Source organism: Saccopteryx bilineata, chromosome 2, assembly GCF_036850765.1.
Source record: "Saccopteryx bilineata isolate mSacBil1 chromosome 2, mSacBil1_pri_phased_curated, whole genome shotgun sequence".
Taxonomy (NCBI): Eukaryota; Metazoa; Chordata; class Mammalia; order Chiroptera; family Emballonuridae; genus Saccopteryx; species Saccopteryx bilineata.
Window position 1 is genome coordinate 39,709,164 of NC_089491.1, and position 14,915 is coordinate 39,724,078.

Below are 14,915 nucleotides of genomic sequence, written 5' to 3' on the forward strand. Positions count from 1 at the left end.
TCAGAGAGGGATAGACAGATAGGAAGGGAGAGAGATGAGAAGCATCAATTCTTCGTTGTGGCTCCATAGTTGTTCATTGATTGCTTTCTCATATTAACCTTGGGGGGGCTTACCGCAGAGCTAGTGACCGCTTCCTTGCTCAAGCCAGTGAGTGACCTTTCGGCTCAAGCCACGGCCATGGGGTCATGTCTGTGATCCCACGCTCAAGCCGACGACCTTGGGGTTTTGAACCTGGGTCCTCCACTTCCCAGTCCAACACTCTATCCACTGCACCATCACCTGGTCAGCTCATTAATATTTAAAAATTTTTTTAAGACTAGTTAGTTTTGTGTACCTCTTTTATTCTTAAGGAATTAAATGCATGAAATAATAAACTACATTTTGGTATATAATTTTTTTTATTAATATGGTCATTAGGGCAGAGAACCCCTTCACTCTGGCTACCATCAGGTTGTTCTTTGTGTCTGTTTTTATTTTGATTATTTTGGTCTTTAGATTCCACATATAAGTGAAATTATATGGTATTTGTCTTGATAATATGTAGTACAGTAAGTACATAAACCAGAAGCAGTCATTTATTATCATTGTCAAGTATTATGTACTGTACTTAATTGTATGCTGTGCTTTTCTCAAATTGGCAGTGCATTAGATTGGTTTACACCAGCATCACCACAAACATGTGCTATGATGTTATGACAGCTACAGCATCACTAGGTGATAGGAATTTTTCAGCTCTGTTACAATCTTATGGGATCATGTCGTATAGTCCACTGTTGTTATGGCCCTGGCCGGTTGGCTCAGTGGTAGAGCGTCGGCCTGGCGTGCAGGAGTCCCGGGTTCGATTCCCGGCCAAGGCACACAGGAGAAGCACCCATCTGCTTCTCCACCCCTCCCCCTCTCCTTCCTCTCTGTCTCTCTCTCCCCTCCCACAGCCAAGGCTCCATTGGAGCAAAGTTGGCCCCGGGCGCTTAGGATGGCTATATGGCCTCTGCCTCAGGCGCTAGAATGACTCTGGTTGCAACAGAGCAAAGCGCCAGATAGGCAGAGCATTGCCCCCTGGTGGGCATGCCGGGTGGATTCCGGTGGGATCCCGGTGGGGTCATGCTGGAGTCTGTCTGACTGCCTCCCTGTTTCCAACTTCAGAAAAATACAACCCCCCCCCCCCCAATAAAAACCCAAAACGTTGTTATACCTGACCTGTGGTGGTGTAGTGGATAGAATATTGACCTGGAATGCTAAAGTCGCATGTTTGAAACCCTGGGCTTGCCTGGTCAAGGCACATATGGGAGTTGATGCTTCCTGCTCTTCCCTTGCGCATGCGTGCGCACTCGGTCTCACTCTCACTCTCACTCAAATAAACAAAACATTGTTATGGGGTGCATGACTGAAAACTAAAAATGTTTTTTTTAAAAGGTTTTAACTTAGGGACACCACTTAGCTGGGCAGATTTTGATTGGATGCTTAACTTTAGATGCTTATGATAGAATTATAGAGCTGTTAGTGTTTGACATGATTTTAGAAGTTATCAAGTAATCCCTTTACTTCAGAAATGCTAATATGTTTTACATTTGTATGATGTTTCACAGTTTAAAAAATATTTGTTCATATGTATTTATTTATAACTTAAGAACACTAAACTCAGAGAATGTTCTAAAAATAATGGCAAAACAATGAACTTTTTCCCATTTAACACAACTGAAACAACCCAAACCAACAAAATCTTAAAATTGTTAAGCTCAAAAACGATTGCAAATCGCAAGGCAGATTCAAATATAGTAAAATATTTTAAACCATATTGGGCATGTGAGATGATTCTGCTTAATTGGTTATTTTGCTATTACTGTATATAAAAGACAGTACAATAATATGCCAGTTAACAGAGGACCTATTGAGAACGTAAGTGCATAATATTAGAACAGCTAATGCAGAAAAAACTTGTCAATCTGTTTCTATCTAAAACCAGGTTTCAGGGACATAGTTTTTCCTTGTGATACCTGAATTGATATACTGAATTATATCAGTTCTCCTGTATTTTAATTTAAGATACACAAGTCCAAAATATATCTGGAAATGCTAGTATAACATCTTTTCACTAACCTGGAATATATTAAGATTTGTAAATAGGGGAACATTGTTTCGTATCATGTGAATGCTAGCTTTGAGGCCTTTGTAACTGATTGTTCTGAAATTCCTTTTATTCTTCAGAATCAGTTGGCTCTGTGATGATATGGTCTTTGTTTTTGCTTTGTGTTTTCTTAACTTTATTTTTCTATTTTGTTTCTCCCTTTTTTCATTTTTATCTTTATCTCTATTTTTTCTTTTTTCTTTTAGTGAGAGAGATAAGACACAGAGAGGGACAGATAGGGACAAGCCAGGCAGGAAGGGAGAGAGATGAGAAACATCAATTCTTAGTTGCGACACCTTAGTTGTTCATTGATTGCTTTCTGTATGAGCCCTCACTGGGGGATTGCAGCCGAGCCAGTGACCCTTGGCTTAAGCCAGTGACCATGGGCTCAAGCCAGTGACCATAGGGTCATGTCTGTGATCTCACGCTCAAAACTGTGACCCTGCACTGAAGCTGGTGAACCTGTGCTAAAGCCGGCAACTTTGGTTTTTGAACCTGGGTCGTCTGTGTCCCAGGCCCTTCTCTATCCACTGTCCTACCTCCTGGTCAGGCCATTTTTATCTTTTTGTTTCTTTCTTTTTTTTTTCAGAGACAGAGTCAGAGAGAGGCATAGATAGGGACAGACAGGAACAGAGAGAGTTGAGAAGCATCAATCATTCATCAGTTTTTTTTTGTGACACCTTAGTTGTTCATTGATTGCTTTCTCATATGTGCCTTGACCGTGAGGCTACAGCAGACTGAGTAACCCCTTGCTTGAGCCAGTGACTTTGGGTCCAAGCTGGTGAGCCTTGCTCAAACCAGATGAGCCGCGCTCAAGCTGGTGAGCTCGGGGTCTTGAACCTGGGTCCTCCGCATCCCAGTCTGACACTCTATCCACTGCACCACCACCTGTTCAGGCTCTTTCTTTTGTTTTAGGTGAGACAGAGATGATGGGGATAGACAGGGAGAGACAGGAAGGGAGAGAGATGAGAAGCATAAGTTCTGCATTGTAGCACCTTTGTTCATTGATTGCTTTTCTTTTATTAAAAATTTTTTATTAAAGATTTTCATATATTGATTTTAGAGAGAGGAGAGAGAGAAAAGCAGGGGTAAAGGGGAGGAATGGCAAGCATCAACTGATAGCTGCTTACCCCAGGTTCCTTGACCGGGCAAGCCCAGGGTTTAGAACCGGTGACTTCAGCATTCCAAGCTGACATTCTGTCCATAGTGCTACCACAGGTCAGGCCATTGATTGCTATTTTTTTTTTTTTTTTCATTTTTCTGAAGCTGGAAACAGGGAGAGACAGTCAGACAGACTCCCGCATGCGCCCGACCGGGATCCACCCGGCACGCCCACCAGGGGCGACGCTCTGCCCACCAGGGGGCGATGCTCTGCCCATCCTGGGCGTCGCCATGTTGCGACCAGAGCCACTCTAGCGCCTGAGGCAGAGGCCACAGAGCCATCCCCAGTGCCCGGGCCATCTTTGCTCCAATGGAGCCTTGGCTGCGGGAGGGGAAGAGAGAGACAGAGAGGAAAGCGCGGCGGAGGGGTGGAGAAGCAAATGGGCGCTTCTCCCGTGTGCCCTGGCCGGGAATCAAACCCGGGTCCTCCGCACGCTAGGCCGACGCTCTACCGCTGAGCCAACCGGCCAGGGCCCATTGATTGCTATTTATTTGTGTCTTCACCTGGGGCAGGAGTCGGGAACTTATGGCTCCTGAGCTAGATGTGGCTCTTTTGATGGCTGTATCTGGCTTACAGACAAATCTTTAATAAAAAAAAAAACAAAACGTTCAAAAACATTCTCATGTATTACAATCCATTCGTTTCCTACCGCTCATGTTCATGGTTGTGGGTGCCTGGAGCCAAACACAGCTGTCCTCCAGGACAACACTAAATTTTATTGGATAATGCGTAATGTACACGGGTTGTTGTATGGCTCTCATGGAATTACATTTTAAAATATGTGGCATTTATGGCTCTCTCAGCCAAAAAGGTTCCCGACCCCTGACCTGGGAGCTCAAGGTAAGTCAGCAAACTTGGGCTTCGAGCTAGCAACCTTTGGTCTCAAGCCAGTGATCTTGAGATCATGTCAATGATTTTGTACTTAAGCCAGCAACCTTGGCGGTTTCAAACCTGGGACATCAGTGTCCCAGGTAGATGCTCTATCCACTGTGGTGCTGCTGATCAGGCTTCTGTTTCTTTTTGATTCATAGAGTTAGTATAATGTAAATAATGATACTTGTCAGTGTATATTGGTGAAAAATTATCCCAGTTTGTGGCTTATATTTTTACAGAATCCAGCTGCCTTTTTATGAACAAATGTTTAAAAATTTAAAGTTATTTATTAATCTTTGCAACTTTTTGTACTTTTAACTCTTTAAAAAAAACCATTACTACAGCGAGGTAAAAATTGCTCTTTACAAAATGTTTGCCTTTCTGAAACATGTAATTTTGCTTGTTGTATATCATTAAAATGCCTGTAAACTGATGTTTTTAATGTATGGTCTAATAAAAAGAAGTTAAAGTATAGTCAACCAGTTCTTTCAACCTCACTTTCTTGTAAAGTTGATCTTTCCTCACCATATACACTGACATCTCTGTTGGAAATTATGTCTATATGATTTCCAACAGAAATTATATAAAGATATGTGGGTCTCTTTTGCACTTCCTATTGTGGTACATTGGTCACTTGTCTGTCCCTCCCTCTAGAGGTGCTGTGCTGTGTGATTACTGTAGCATTATAATCCCTGAAAACTTGAAGGTAAATCCTGTGTCTTCTTTTTCCTAACAGTGTGTCTTGGTTGTTCTTGAGTATTTGCTCACTCATTTAAATTTTAGAATCAGCTTGTCAGGTTTTTTTTAATTTTTTTTAGATTTTATTCATTTTAGAGAGAGGAGACAGAAAGAGAGAAAGACAGAGAGAGAGAAAGAGGGAGGAGCAGAAAGCATCAACTCCCATATGTGCCTTGACTAGGCAAGCCTGGGGCTTTGAACTGGTGACCTCGGCATTCCAGGTCGATGCTTTACCCATTGAGCCACCACAGGTCAGGCAGCTTGTCAGGTTTAAGACAATAAAATCTTGTTAGAATTTTACTGGGAATTTTAAGTTGAATCTGTAGTTGAGGGAGAATTATCATTTTTATTTGAGAGAACCTTTTAAAATAGGGGTTCTAACTCTTTTCTGTAAAGGGCAAGATGGTAAAATATTTTCTACTTTGTCTTTGTTATAACTGCTTTTGTAGTGTAAAAGCAGCCATAATTTATCTGAAGCTTCTTTAGGGTTTTTAGTATACAATTGTTAGGTAATTGTGACTTTTTAAAAGATTTTCTAATCTTTCTGAGAGTGTGTCTTTTACTTGTCATAGTGTGCTTGTTTAAGACCTCCAATTCGGTGTTTAAATAGAAATGATTGTGGCAGCAACTCCTGGTTTTTGTTCATTTTTTTCACTAAAAAATTATATTTTTATTTATTGATTCTAGAGAGAGTGGTAAGGAGAGAGAGAGGCAAAAAATCAACATATTTCTGCATTCTTATATATACCCTGACCGGGGATCAAATCCCCAATCTTGGCATATCTGGATGACACTGACCAACTGAGCTACTCGGCTAGGACCACATTCCTTATTATTTTGACTAATGCTCCTCATTGCTCTGAATTATATACTTTAAAAAGCATGATCCTTTCAAAACTGTCTCTCTAACCTCTTATGGGTGAATCCATTATTTCCGGTTTTAATCCAGGGTGTTATAATTTGTATTTGGTTGGGAAGTACTTCTTATAGATCCATAACTTTTAACTTTTGCCAGAAGTTGTGGATGCAGAGGTACTGTGGGGATGGTGGTGAAGTGCAAGAATGAGGGAAATAAGAATTTAGGGCCCTAGTGATTTTTTGGGTAGAGATGATTATATACACAGAAGTGCATGCTTACTTATTTATTTTAAAATAAACAGTTCTTGAGAAATACGGTTAAGAAATTTTTCTTATTAATAAAATTGTTTCCAAGTCAGAATTCTTGGTTTAAAGCTTTGTAAAAATGATTTATTACTAAAATGGATTGTTACGACTTTTTACATGTCCCCTATAGCCTGAAATGTTATGACATTTAAGCAAGAGATACAGAGAGGGACAGAGAGGGATAGTCAGACAGGAAGGTCAAGATATGAGAAGTATGTATCAGTTCGTTGTTGTGGCACCTTAGTTGTTCATTGATTGCTTCCTCATAAGTGCCTTGTGTGGGGTTGCGGGAGCTCTAGCTGAGCCAGTGACCATGGGGTCATGTCTTTGATCCTATGATCAAGTTATAATCTTGTGTTCAAGCCGGTGAGCCCATGAGCAGTTTGGATGAGCCCGCTCTCAAGCTGGTGACCTCGGGGTTTCAAACCTGGGTCCTCTGCGTCCCAGTCCAAATACTCTATCCATTGTGCCCCTGCCTGGTCAGGCTGTTATGACCACCCTTAATGAAAATTTTCAACTTGCCATATGTTGTCTCTTTCCCTTTTAACTTTTTCTTTAATGCAGTAAAGCATTTCATATTTAGTCATTGGAATTGGTTTTCTCTTTTTGCTCTTTTTCAACTCCTATCCTGATCTTTGTTTTGAAGCCTTTGTTTTCTGGAGAGTCAAAGTTCCTGCTGGTTCAGATGCTTTAACATAACTCTTGGAGCAAGAACAGAACCAAAGCCAAAAATCTTAGTAGGTTTATAATTCTGCTTTGAAAACTGCTAGTTTTATACATAGCACTTTTCCAATTTTAAACCTTGGCAGCAGAGAGAAATCTAACTTTTTTAAAATTTTAAAATTTTATTTATTTTTTTGTATTTTCTTAAGTGAGAAGTGGAGAGGCAGAAAGAAAGACTCCCGCATGCGCCCAACCGGGATCCACCTGCCAGGCCCATTAGGGGGCGATACTATGCCCATCTGGGGCCATTGCTTTATTGCAACGGGAGCCATTTTAGTGCTTGAGGCAAGGACATGGTGCCATCCTCAGCACCCAGGCCAAATTGATGCAATGGACCCTTGGCTGCAGGAGGGGAAGAGAGACATAGAAGGGGGGGGGATGATGAAGCAGATGGGTGCTTCTTCTATGTGCCCTAACTGGGAATTGAACCGGGAATATCCACATGCTGGACTGATGCTCTACCACTGAGCTAACCTGCCATGGCGAGAAAGCTACCATATTTTTCGGTTCATAAGATGCACCTGATCATAAGACACTCTAGGATTTTAAGGAGGAAAATAAGAAAAAAAATATTCTGAACCAAATGGTGTGTTAAAATATTTAATAAAATACTGTATTTTTTGCTCTATAAGAAAATGCACGCGCCTTTTCCTCTCCACTTTTAGGGGGGAAAAGTGCATCTTATGGAGCGAAAAATACAGTAACTTTAAAAAAAGGACCTTGCCTGACCAGGCAGTGGTGTAGCAGATAGAGCGTTGGACTGGGATGCAGAGGACCCAGGTTCGAAACCCCGAGGTCACCAGCTTGAGAGGGGGCTCATCTTGTTTGAACATATCTGAACAGCTTGAACCCAAGGTCATTGGCTTGAGCAAAGGGTCTCTTGGTCTGCTATAGTCTCCTGTTCAAGGTGTGGGGAATTGTCTGTAAGCTGATAGTCTGCCCAACCCCCCACCTCAGTTGCCTAATTGGGTTGCAAAAGGCTGTTAAGCAGTGGTGCTGGATTGTTTACACTACTCCCCATGTTCCCCAGAAAGACTGGAAGCAAGTTTATTCTCTCCTTTTTTTGGTGTAAAGATGATATGTATGGTGGGAATTTTCTGCACTCAACACAATTAAGAGTAAAAAGAGAGGACTTCTTCAATGTATTGATGAGGAAATGAGAGTCTGCCTTTCAAATATATATATGCCCAAACATTGAAGAAATCGCTAGGACACATCAGGCTCATGTTTCTCATAAACACAAGAATGAAAAAACTTAACACATTCGTGCCAGGACCTGCCGAATTTACTAAATCTTACTAAGAATTTATCTATATATATAAAAAGATAACTTTTTTGTCGTTTTTTAATTTTTTAATCCCTCTTTTTTACAGATTCTAGAAAGCATAACAAAAAATGTAACATAAAAATGTCTTTTTTTTTTTTTTCATTTTTCTGAAGCTGGAAACAGGGAGAGACAGTCAGACAGACTCCTGCATGCGCCCGACCGGGATCCACCCGGCACGCCCACCATGGGGCGAAGCTTTGCCCACCAGGGGCGATGCTCTGCCCATCCTGGGCTTCGCCATGTTGCGACCAGAGCCACTGTAGCGCCTGAGGCAGAGGCCACAGAGCCATCCCCAGCACCCGGGCCATCTTTGCTCCAATGGAGCCTTGGCTGCGGGAGGGGAAGAGAGAGACAGAGAGGAAAGCGCGGCGGAGGGGTGGAGAAGCAAATGGGCGCTTCTCCTGTGTGCCCTGGCCGGGAATCGAACCCAGGTCCTCCGCACGCTAGGCCTACGCTCTACCGCTGAGCCAACCGGCCAGGGCCCAAAAATGTCTTTTAATGTCAGAATAAATTTAATTTTGTGTTTCATTTAATTACCATAAAAGCACGCTTGGACTTTATTTTTTTCTTTAATATTTGACTTAATTATTATAACATATTTTCTCAAAAATTTGAATGTAGTGTACCTACAGTTATTTGTAGGATTTTAAATGTGCCCTGATTTCAAAAAGTTTGAGAACAACTGAACTAAGGTGTCGCAATGAAGAATTGATGCTTCTTATCTTTCTCTCTTCCTCTCTTTCTCTCTCTCTCTCTGTCACAAAACAAAACAAAAAAAAGGACCTTGAAAAAAAAAAAAGGACCTTGATAATGAGCCTCCAAGATTTTCTATGAGGAAGTTAGGATAAAGCCTAAAGGAGAAGGGTTGGAACTGGATAGGACAGGTTAATATGTTTCTTTTCTGGACATCTCATCCATTTAATCTTGTAAATGGCAGACAGTTTTAAATTCCAAATTTTAATTTTCAATATAGTAGCCTCAGTATTAAAAATTTTTTGATATAAAGTACTTTATTTCACGTTGTATTTAGGCTGGTTGATTCAAGCAGATGTGTGTAGGTCATAAAGTTTCAGTCAGTATCCAGTTTTATGCTCTTAAATGTGGTTCAGAGGGAGGGATCTCTAAGTTTTCCCACTAATTCATCAAAAGTGGCAGACCTTTAACATTACCATTAGTTGATTAATGGTAATGGACAGGTTCTGGGGAGGGGTATGGGAGACGTAAACTTCATGAGATTTCAGGTAGAATTTTGTATGGAGCTTGACCTAGCAGTGACGTAGTGGTAAGAGCGTCAGCCTGCAATGCAGAAGATCCGAGTTTGAAACCCCAAGGTTGCCGGCTTGAGCTCCAGCTCATCTGGGTGGAGCATGGGTTCACCAGCTTGATGGTTGCTGGCTTAAGCATGGGATCATAGACATGATACCAAGGTCACTGGCTTGATCAAGGGATCACTGGCTTGGCTGTGCCCAGACAAGGCACAAATGAGAAAGTAATCACTGAACAACTAAGTAGCCACAACAAAGAATTGATGCTTCTCATTTCTGGCCCTTTCTGTCTGTCTGTCCCTCTCTCTCTCTCTTTTTTGCTGAAAAAAAAATTGTGTAGCCCTGGCCGGTTGGCTCAGCAGTAGAGCGTCGGCCTAGCGTGCGGAGGACCCGGGTTCGATTCCCGGCCAGGGCACACAGGAGAAGCGCCCATTTGCTTCTCCACCCCTCCGCCGCGCTTTCCTCTCTGTCTCTCTCTTCCCCTCCCGCAGCCAAGGCTCCATTGGAGCAAAGATGGCCCGGGCGCTGGGGATGGCTCCTTGGCCTCTGCCCCAGGCGCTAGAGTGGCTCTGGTCGCAATATGGCGACGCCCAGGATGGGCAGAGCGTCGCCCCTGGTGGGCGTGCCGGGTGGATCCCGGTTGGGCGCATGTGGGAGTCTGTCTGACTGTCTCTCCCCGTTTCCAGCTTCAGAAAAAAATGAAAAAAAAAAATTAAAAAAAATTGTGTAGATGTATGATTTTCTGAAGAGAGAACCCATAGTTTTCATCAAATGGAAGTGTTATTTTAGTAAGATTGCAAAATACAAATCTGGCAGCCAGTATTGTAATAAGGTATAAAGTGTTTTAGGAAGGGATGATATCAAATACATACTGAAGCTTAAAGTTTATGGGAAAGACCTCATGAGCAGCTCTTCACCTACCTATGTGTTCTGTGCCTTATATAGATGGACTCTTTCAAATTTAAAATTCCATTGCTTTTAACTTATTGGGGGGACATTGCAGTAAAGGATCTATTTATCTTAACAAACTTCTCTCTTGATTATTAAGTTAAGTTGTGATCTTGAATTTTTGACATTCTGGTTACTTTCGGATAACGTGGATTAGTGCCAGTTCGAGATTTCAGCTCCCAGTTGGGATCCTCAGTGTCACTTTTCCATTCTTTCTAATTTTCTATCAGTTTTTCTCTCATATCTTAGTAGCTGTTACAAACCTTTGCCATTTTATTACATTCCACCCTCTGTAGTTATTCTCTAAAGATTTTTGAAATTAATTTTTATAATTTTATTTATTTATTTATTTTGTGAGAGAGACAGGGAGGCAGAGAGATGAGAAGCATCAATTCTTCCTTGTAGCACCTTAGTTGTTCACTGATTGCTTTTTCATATGTGCCTTGATTGGGAGGCTACAGCAGACCGAGTGACCCCTTGCTGGAGCCAGCGACCTTGGGCTTGAGCTGGTGAGCCTTGCTCAAATCAGATGAGCCTGCACTCAAGCAGGCGACCTTGGGGTCTCGATCCTGGGTCCTCCGCATCGCAGTCCGATGCTGTATCCACCGTGCCACCTCCCGGTCAGGCTCTCTAAAGATTTTTTTTTTTTTTCATTTTTCCGAAGCTAGAAACGGGGAGGCAGTCAGACAGACTCCCACATGCGCCCGATCGGGATCCACCCGGCATGCCCACCAGGGGGCGATGTTCTGCCCCTCTGGGGTGTCCCTCTGTTGCATCCAGAGCCATTCTAGTGCCTGAGGCAGAGGCCACAGAGCCATCCCCAGCGCCCGGGCCATCTTTGCTCCAATGGAGCCTTGGCTGCGGGAGGGGAAGAGAGAGACAGAAAGGAAGGAGAGGGGGAGGAGTGGAGAAGCAGATGGGCGCTTCTCCTGTGTGCCCTGACCGGGAATCAACCCTGGACTCCTGCACGCCAGGCCGACGCTCTACCGCTGAGTCAACCGGCCAGGGCTCTAAAGATTTTTTTAAAATCTATTTTACTAAAAAAATTAAGATAGATATAATAAACTTTATTGCCGCCTGACTAGGCAGTGGCGCAGTGGATAAAGCATCGGACTGGGATGCGGAAGGTCCCAGGTTCGAGACCCTGAAGTCACCAGCTTGAGCGCGGGCTCATCTGGTTTGAGCAAAGCTCACCAGCGTGGACCTGGGGTCGCTGGCTCAAGCAAGTGATTACTCGGTCTGCTGAAGGCCCACGGTCAAGGCACATATGAGAAAGCAATCAATGAACTAAGGTGTCAAAACGAAAAACTGATGAAAAAAAAACAAAAAAACAAAAACAAAAAAAAAAACCAAAAAAACTTTATTGCCTGTTTTTCTAATCTAGAAATGTAGCTGCTGCCAGACCTGCATATTTTATTTTGCTAGACATCTGGAAAGGGATACCTCAAGTCCAGCTGAATTATTTCTCATTATTGCTGTCTCTGTTTATTGCCTCTCAATGATCTCTTCAGCTTTTAGACCTCTTTTATTCAGTAAATTAAGTACACGTACTGTATCGTAATACACAGGTGATAGAGAAGGTATAATCCTCATGGGACTTACAGTGTATTAGACTTGCTGGGTGTACCTCATTTTTGGAAGATTTTATTTTGATGCTTGTATACTACCTCTTGCTTTTTTCCTCACCATTGAACCGAAACCATATTGACAGTGGGCACTGGTTACCACCTCATTGTAGAGTTCCAATGGACATTTGATTCATGCAGTGATTTACAATTTTTTTTTTTTTTTTTTGAGTTGAGAGGAGGAGTGATAGGCAGACTTCCGCATGCGTCCTGACCAGTATCCACCTGGCAGTCTCCTCTTGGGTCAATGCTTGAGTACCGAGCTGTTTTTAGCTTCTGAGGCTGACACACTTGGACCAACTGAGATATCCTCAGTGCCTGGGGCTAACGGTTGAACCAGTCGAGCCACTGGCTGTGAGAAGAGGATAGGAAGAGAAGGGAGGGGAGAGGGAGGATGAGAGAAGCAGATGGTTGCATCTCTCATGTGCCCTGACCAGGAATTTAACCTGGGAAATCATCCGCCAGGCTGATGCTCTATCCATGGAACCACCAAAACTTATTCTTTTCTGTTTTTAATTTTTCATTATAATAGTCATCTTAATGGGTATGAAGTAATATTTCATTGTTATAATCATATTTTGATGGCATATTATATTTAGTTCTATGCTTGGCACTTAAATAGCTATTCAGCAAATATTTGTTGAATAAATACAGTAAATATATATGCACAGTTGTTCTTGTCTCCTTGGAAGATTTATTGTGTATAGGTGGCTTTTGCCTTTAGATATAGCTTTCTCCTGAACATCACATTTTGAATTGGATATTGCCAGATAAAATCCTGTCTAGATGCAATTTTTACCTTTGGGTTCAAATACCAACTGTAAATGGGAAAAGCAGATAAAACTACATACAGGGTGGGACAAAAGTAGGTTTGTAGTTGTGAGTATGCAAAACAGCTTATTCTTGTATTATTATTAATTATTGCATTATTTTCCATACAAACAACTGTAAATACACTTTTGCCTCACCCTGTATAGTGGTAAAATAATTGTTGGTTAAAATACATGGTATTTGTGATTTAAAAAAATGTTTATTTTATTGATTTTTAGAGAGGGAGGAAAGGAGAGAGGGAGAGACAGGTACATCTACCTGTTCCTGTATGTGCTCTGACCAGGGATTGATCCTGCAACCTCTATACTTTGGGAGGATGCTCTAACCCAGTAGTTCTCAAACTTTTTGAAGTCAGGGTGCATTTAAAATTCTACAAATAATTGTAGGCGCACTATATACAAATTTCTGAGAAATATGTTATAATAAATCAAATATTAAAGAAAATGAAGTTCAAGTGTGCTTTTATAGTAATTAAATGAAATAAATACAACAAAATTAAATTTATTCTGATATTAAAAGACTTTTTTTTTTTTTTCAGAGACAGAGTCAGAGAGAAGGATAGACAGGAACAGACAGTCAGGAACGGAGAGAGATGAGAAGCATCAATCATTAGTTTTTTGTTGCAACACCGTAGTTGTTCATTGATTACTTTCTCATGTGCCTTGACCAGGGGCTGCAGCAGACCGAGTAACCCCTTGCTCAAGCCAGAGACCTTGGGTCCAAGCTGGTGAGCCTTGCTCAAACCAGATGAGCCTGCGCTCAAGCTGGTGACTTCGGGGTCTTGAATTTGGGTCCTCTGCGTCCCAGTCTGATGCGCTATCCACTGCACCACCGCCTGGTCAGACAAAAAAGACTTTTATGATGTTACATTTTTTGAGTTATGCTTTTTAAAATTTGTAAAAAAGAGGGGTTAAAAAATTAAAAAACAACAAAAAAGTTATCTATATCTATATAGATATATATATATATATATAGAGAGAGAGAGAGAGATTCTTAGCAAGATTTAGTAAAGTCGGCAGGCCCCAGCACGAATGTGTTAAGTTTTTTCATTCTTGTGTTTATGAGAAACATGAGCCTGATGTGTCCTAGCGATTTCTTCAATGTTTAGGCATATATTTGAAAGGAAGACTTTCTTTTCCTCGTCAATACATTGAAGAATTCCTCTCTTTTTACTCTTAATTGTGTTGAGTGCAGAAAATTTCCACCATACATATCATCTTAACTTGACACCAAAAAAGGATAGAAGAAACTTACCTCCAGTCTTTCCGAGGAACATGAGGTTAGTGTAAACAGTCCAGCACCACAGCTTAACAGCCTTTTGCAACCCAATTAAGCAAGTGAGGTTGGGGTTGGGCTATCAGCTTACAGCCAATTCCCCACACCTCTGTCCCCTAAAAATCTGAACTCCAAAAACCTTGTTGGTTTTTTGGTCCCCAGCGGGCACATATTTCTCTGGAATACCATAGGGCGCACCTGGAAATCTAGGGCGCACCAGTGCGCCCTGGCGCACACTTTGAGAACCACTGCTCTAACCAAATGGGTTATATCTGGCCAGATCTGAGATTTTTGTTTAGAATTTCTATACTTGTAAACCTTAGACTTTTGATTGCATTAGTAAATTGACTTAAGAGCTGCCAGGAAAATCTAAAATTCTAAAGGGTTGTTTTCTTTAGAATTTGTATTCTAGAGAACCTTTGATTTATCTCATGTTTACTTCTTATCTCTGTATTTTATCCTTACCTTTTACTATGATTTGCAAGTTTTGCTTACTGTGCCTGCTTTCTTGCAGATTTTCTATAGTGTATATACGTTATTTTGTATATTCTGTGTATGATGACTTCAGTGAGCTGTGATCGTTCCCGAAGTGCTTGGGAAAAAACACAGATTTCATCAACACAGGCAACACAACTACAGAAACAAGTAATACAGGTAAGTTTTTGTTTGCCTTGTTTATAATTATGGAAATTATGGAAGCACATATGCTTGAACATTCTTTGTAGAAAACCTCAGGATTTTAAATATTTGTGAAAAGTAGATTGTATATAATAGGAAAAAGGAATTATCATTGGTCCAGGTACAGTTGGATAGTTGGACGCTGTTCCTTAATTATTTAATCCTGAACTTTTTCCTGCTA

The 14,915-nt window shown here is 41.5% G+C and overlaps 1 protein-coding gene across 8 annotated transcripts in view; it reads left to right on the top strand.

Annotated features, from left to right (window-relative positions):
* The window catches only part of UBAP2 (ubiquitin associated protein 2), a 130,065-nt gene that overhangs the window by 24,535 nt on the left and 90,615 nt on the right, over positions 1-14,915 (top strand). For all 8 annotated transcript variants that reach the window (XM_066256899.1, XM_066256903.1, XM_066256900.1 and 5 more), the window contains exon 2: positions 14,571-14,710. In XM_066256899.1, coding sequence (XP_066112996.1) covers positions 14,612-14,710 — 99 coding nt within the window. In that variant the 5' untranslated portion in view covers positions 14,571-14,611. The remainder of the gene's footprint in view (positions 1-14,570; positions 14,711-14,915) is intronic.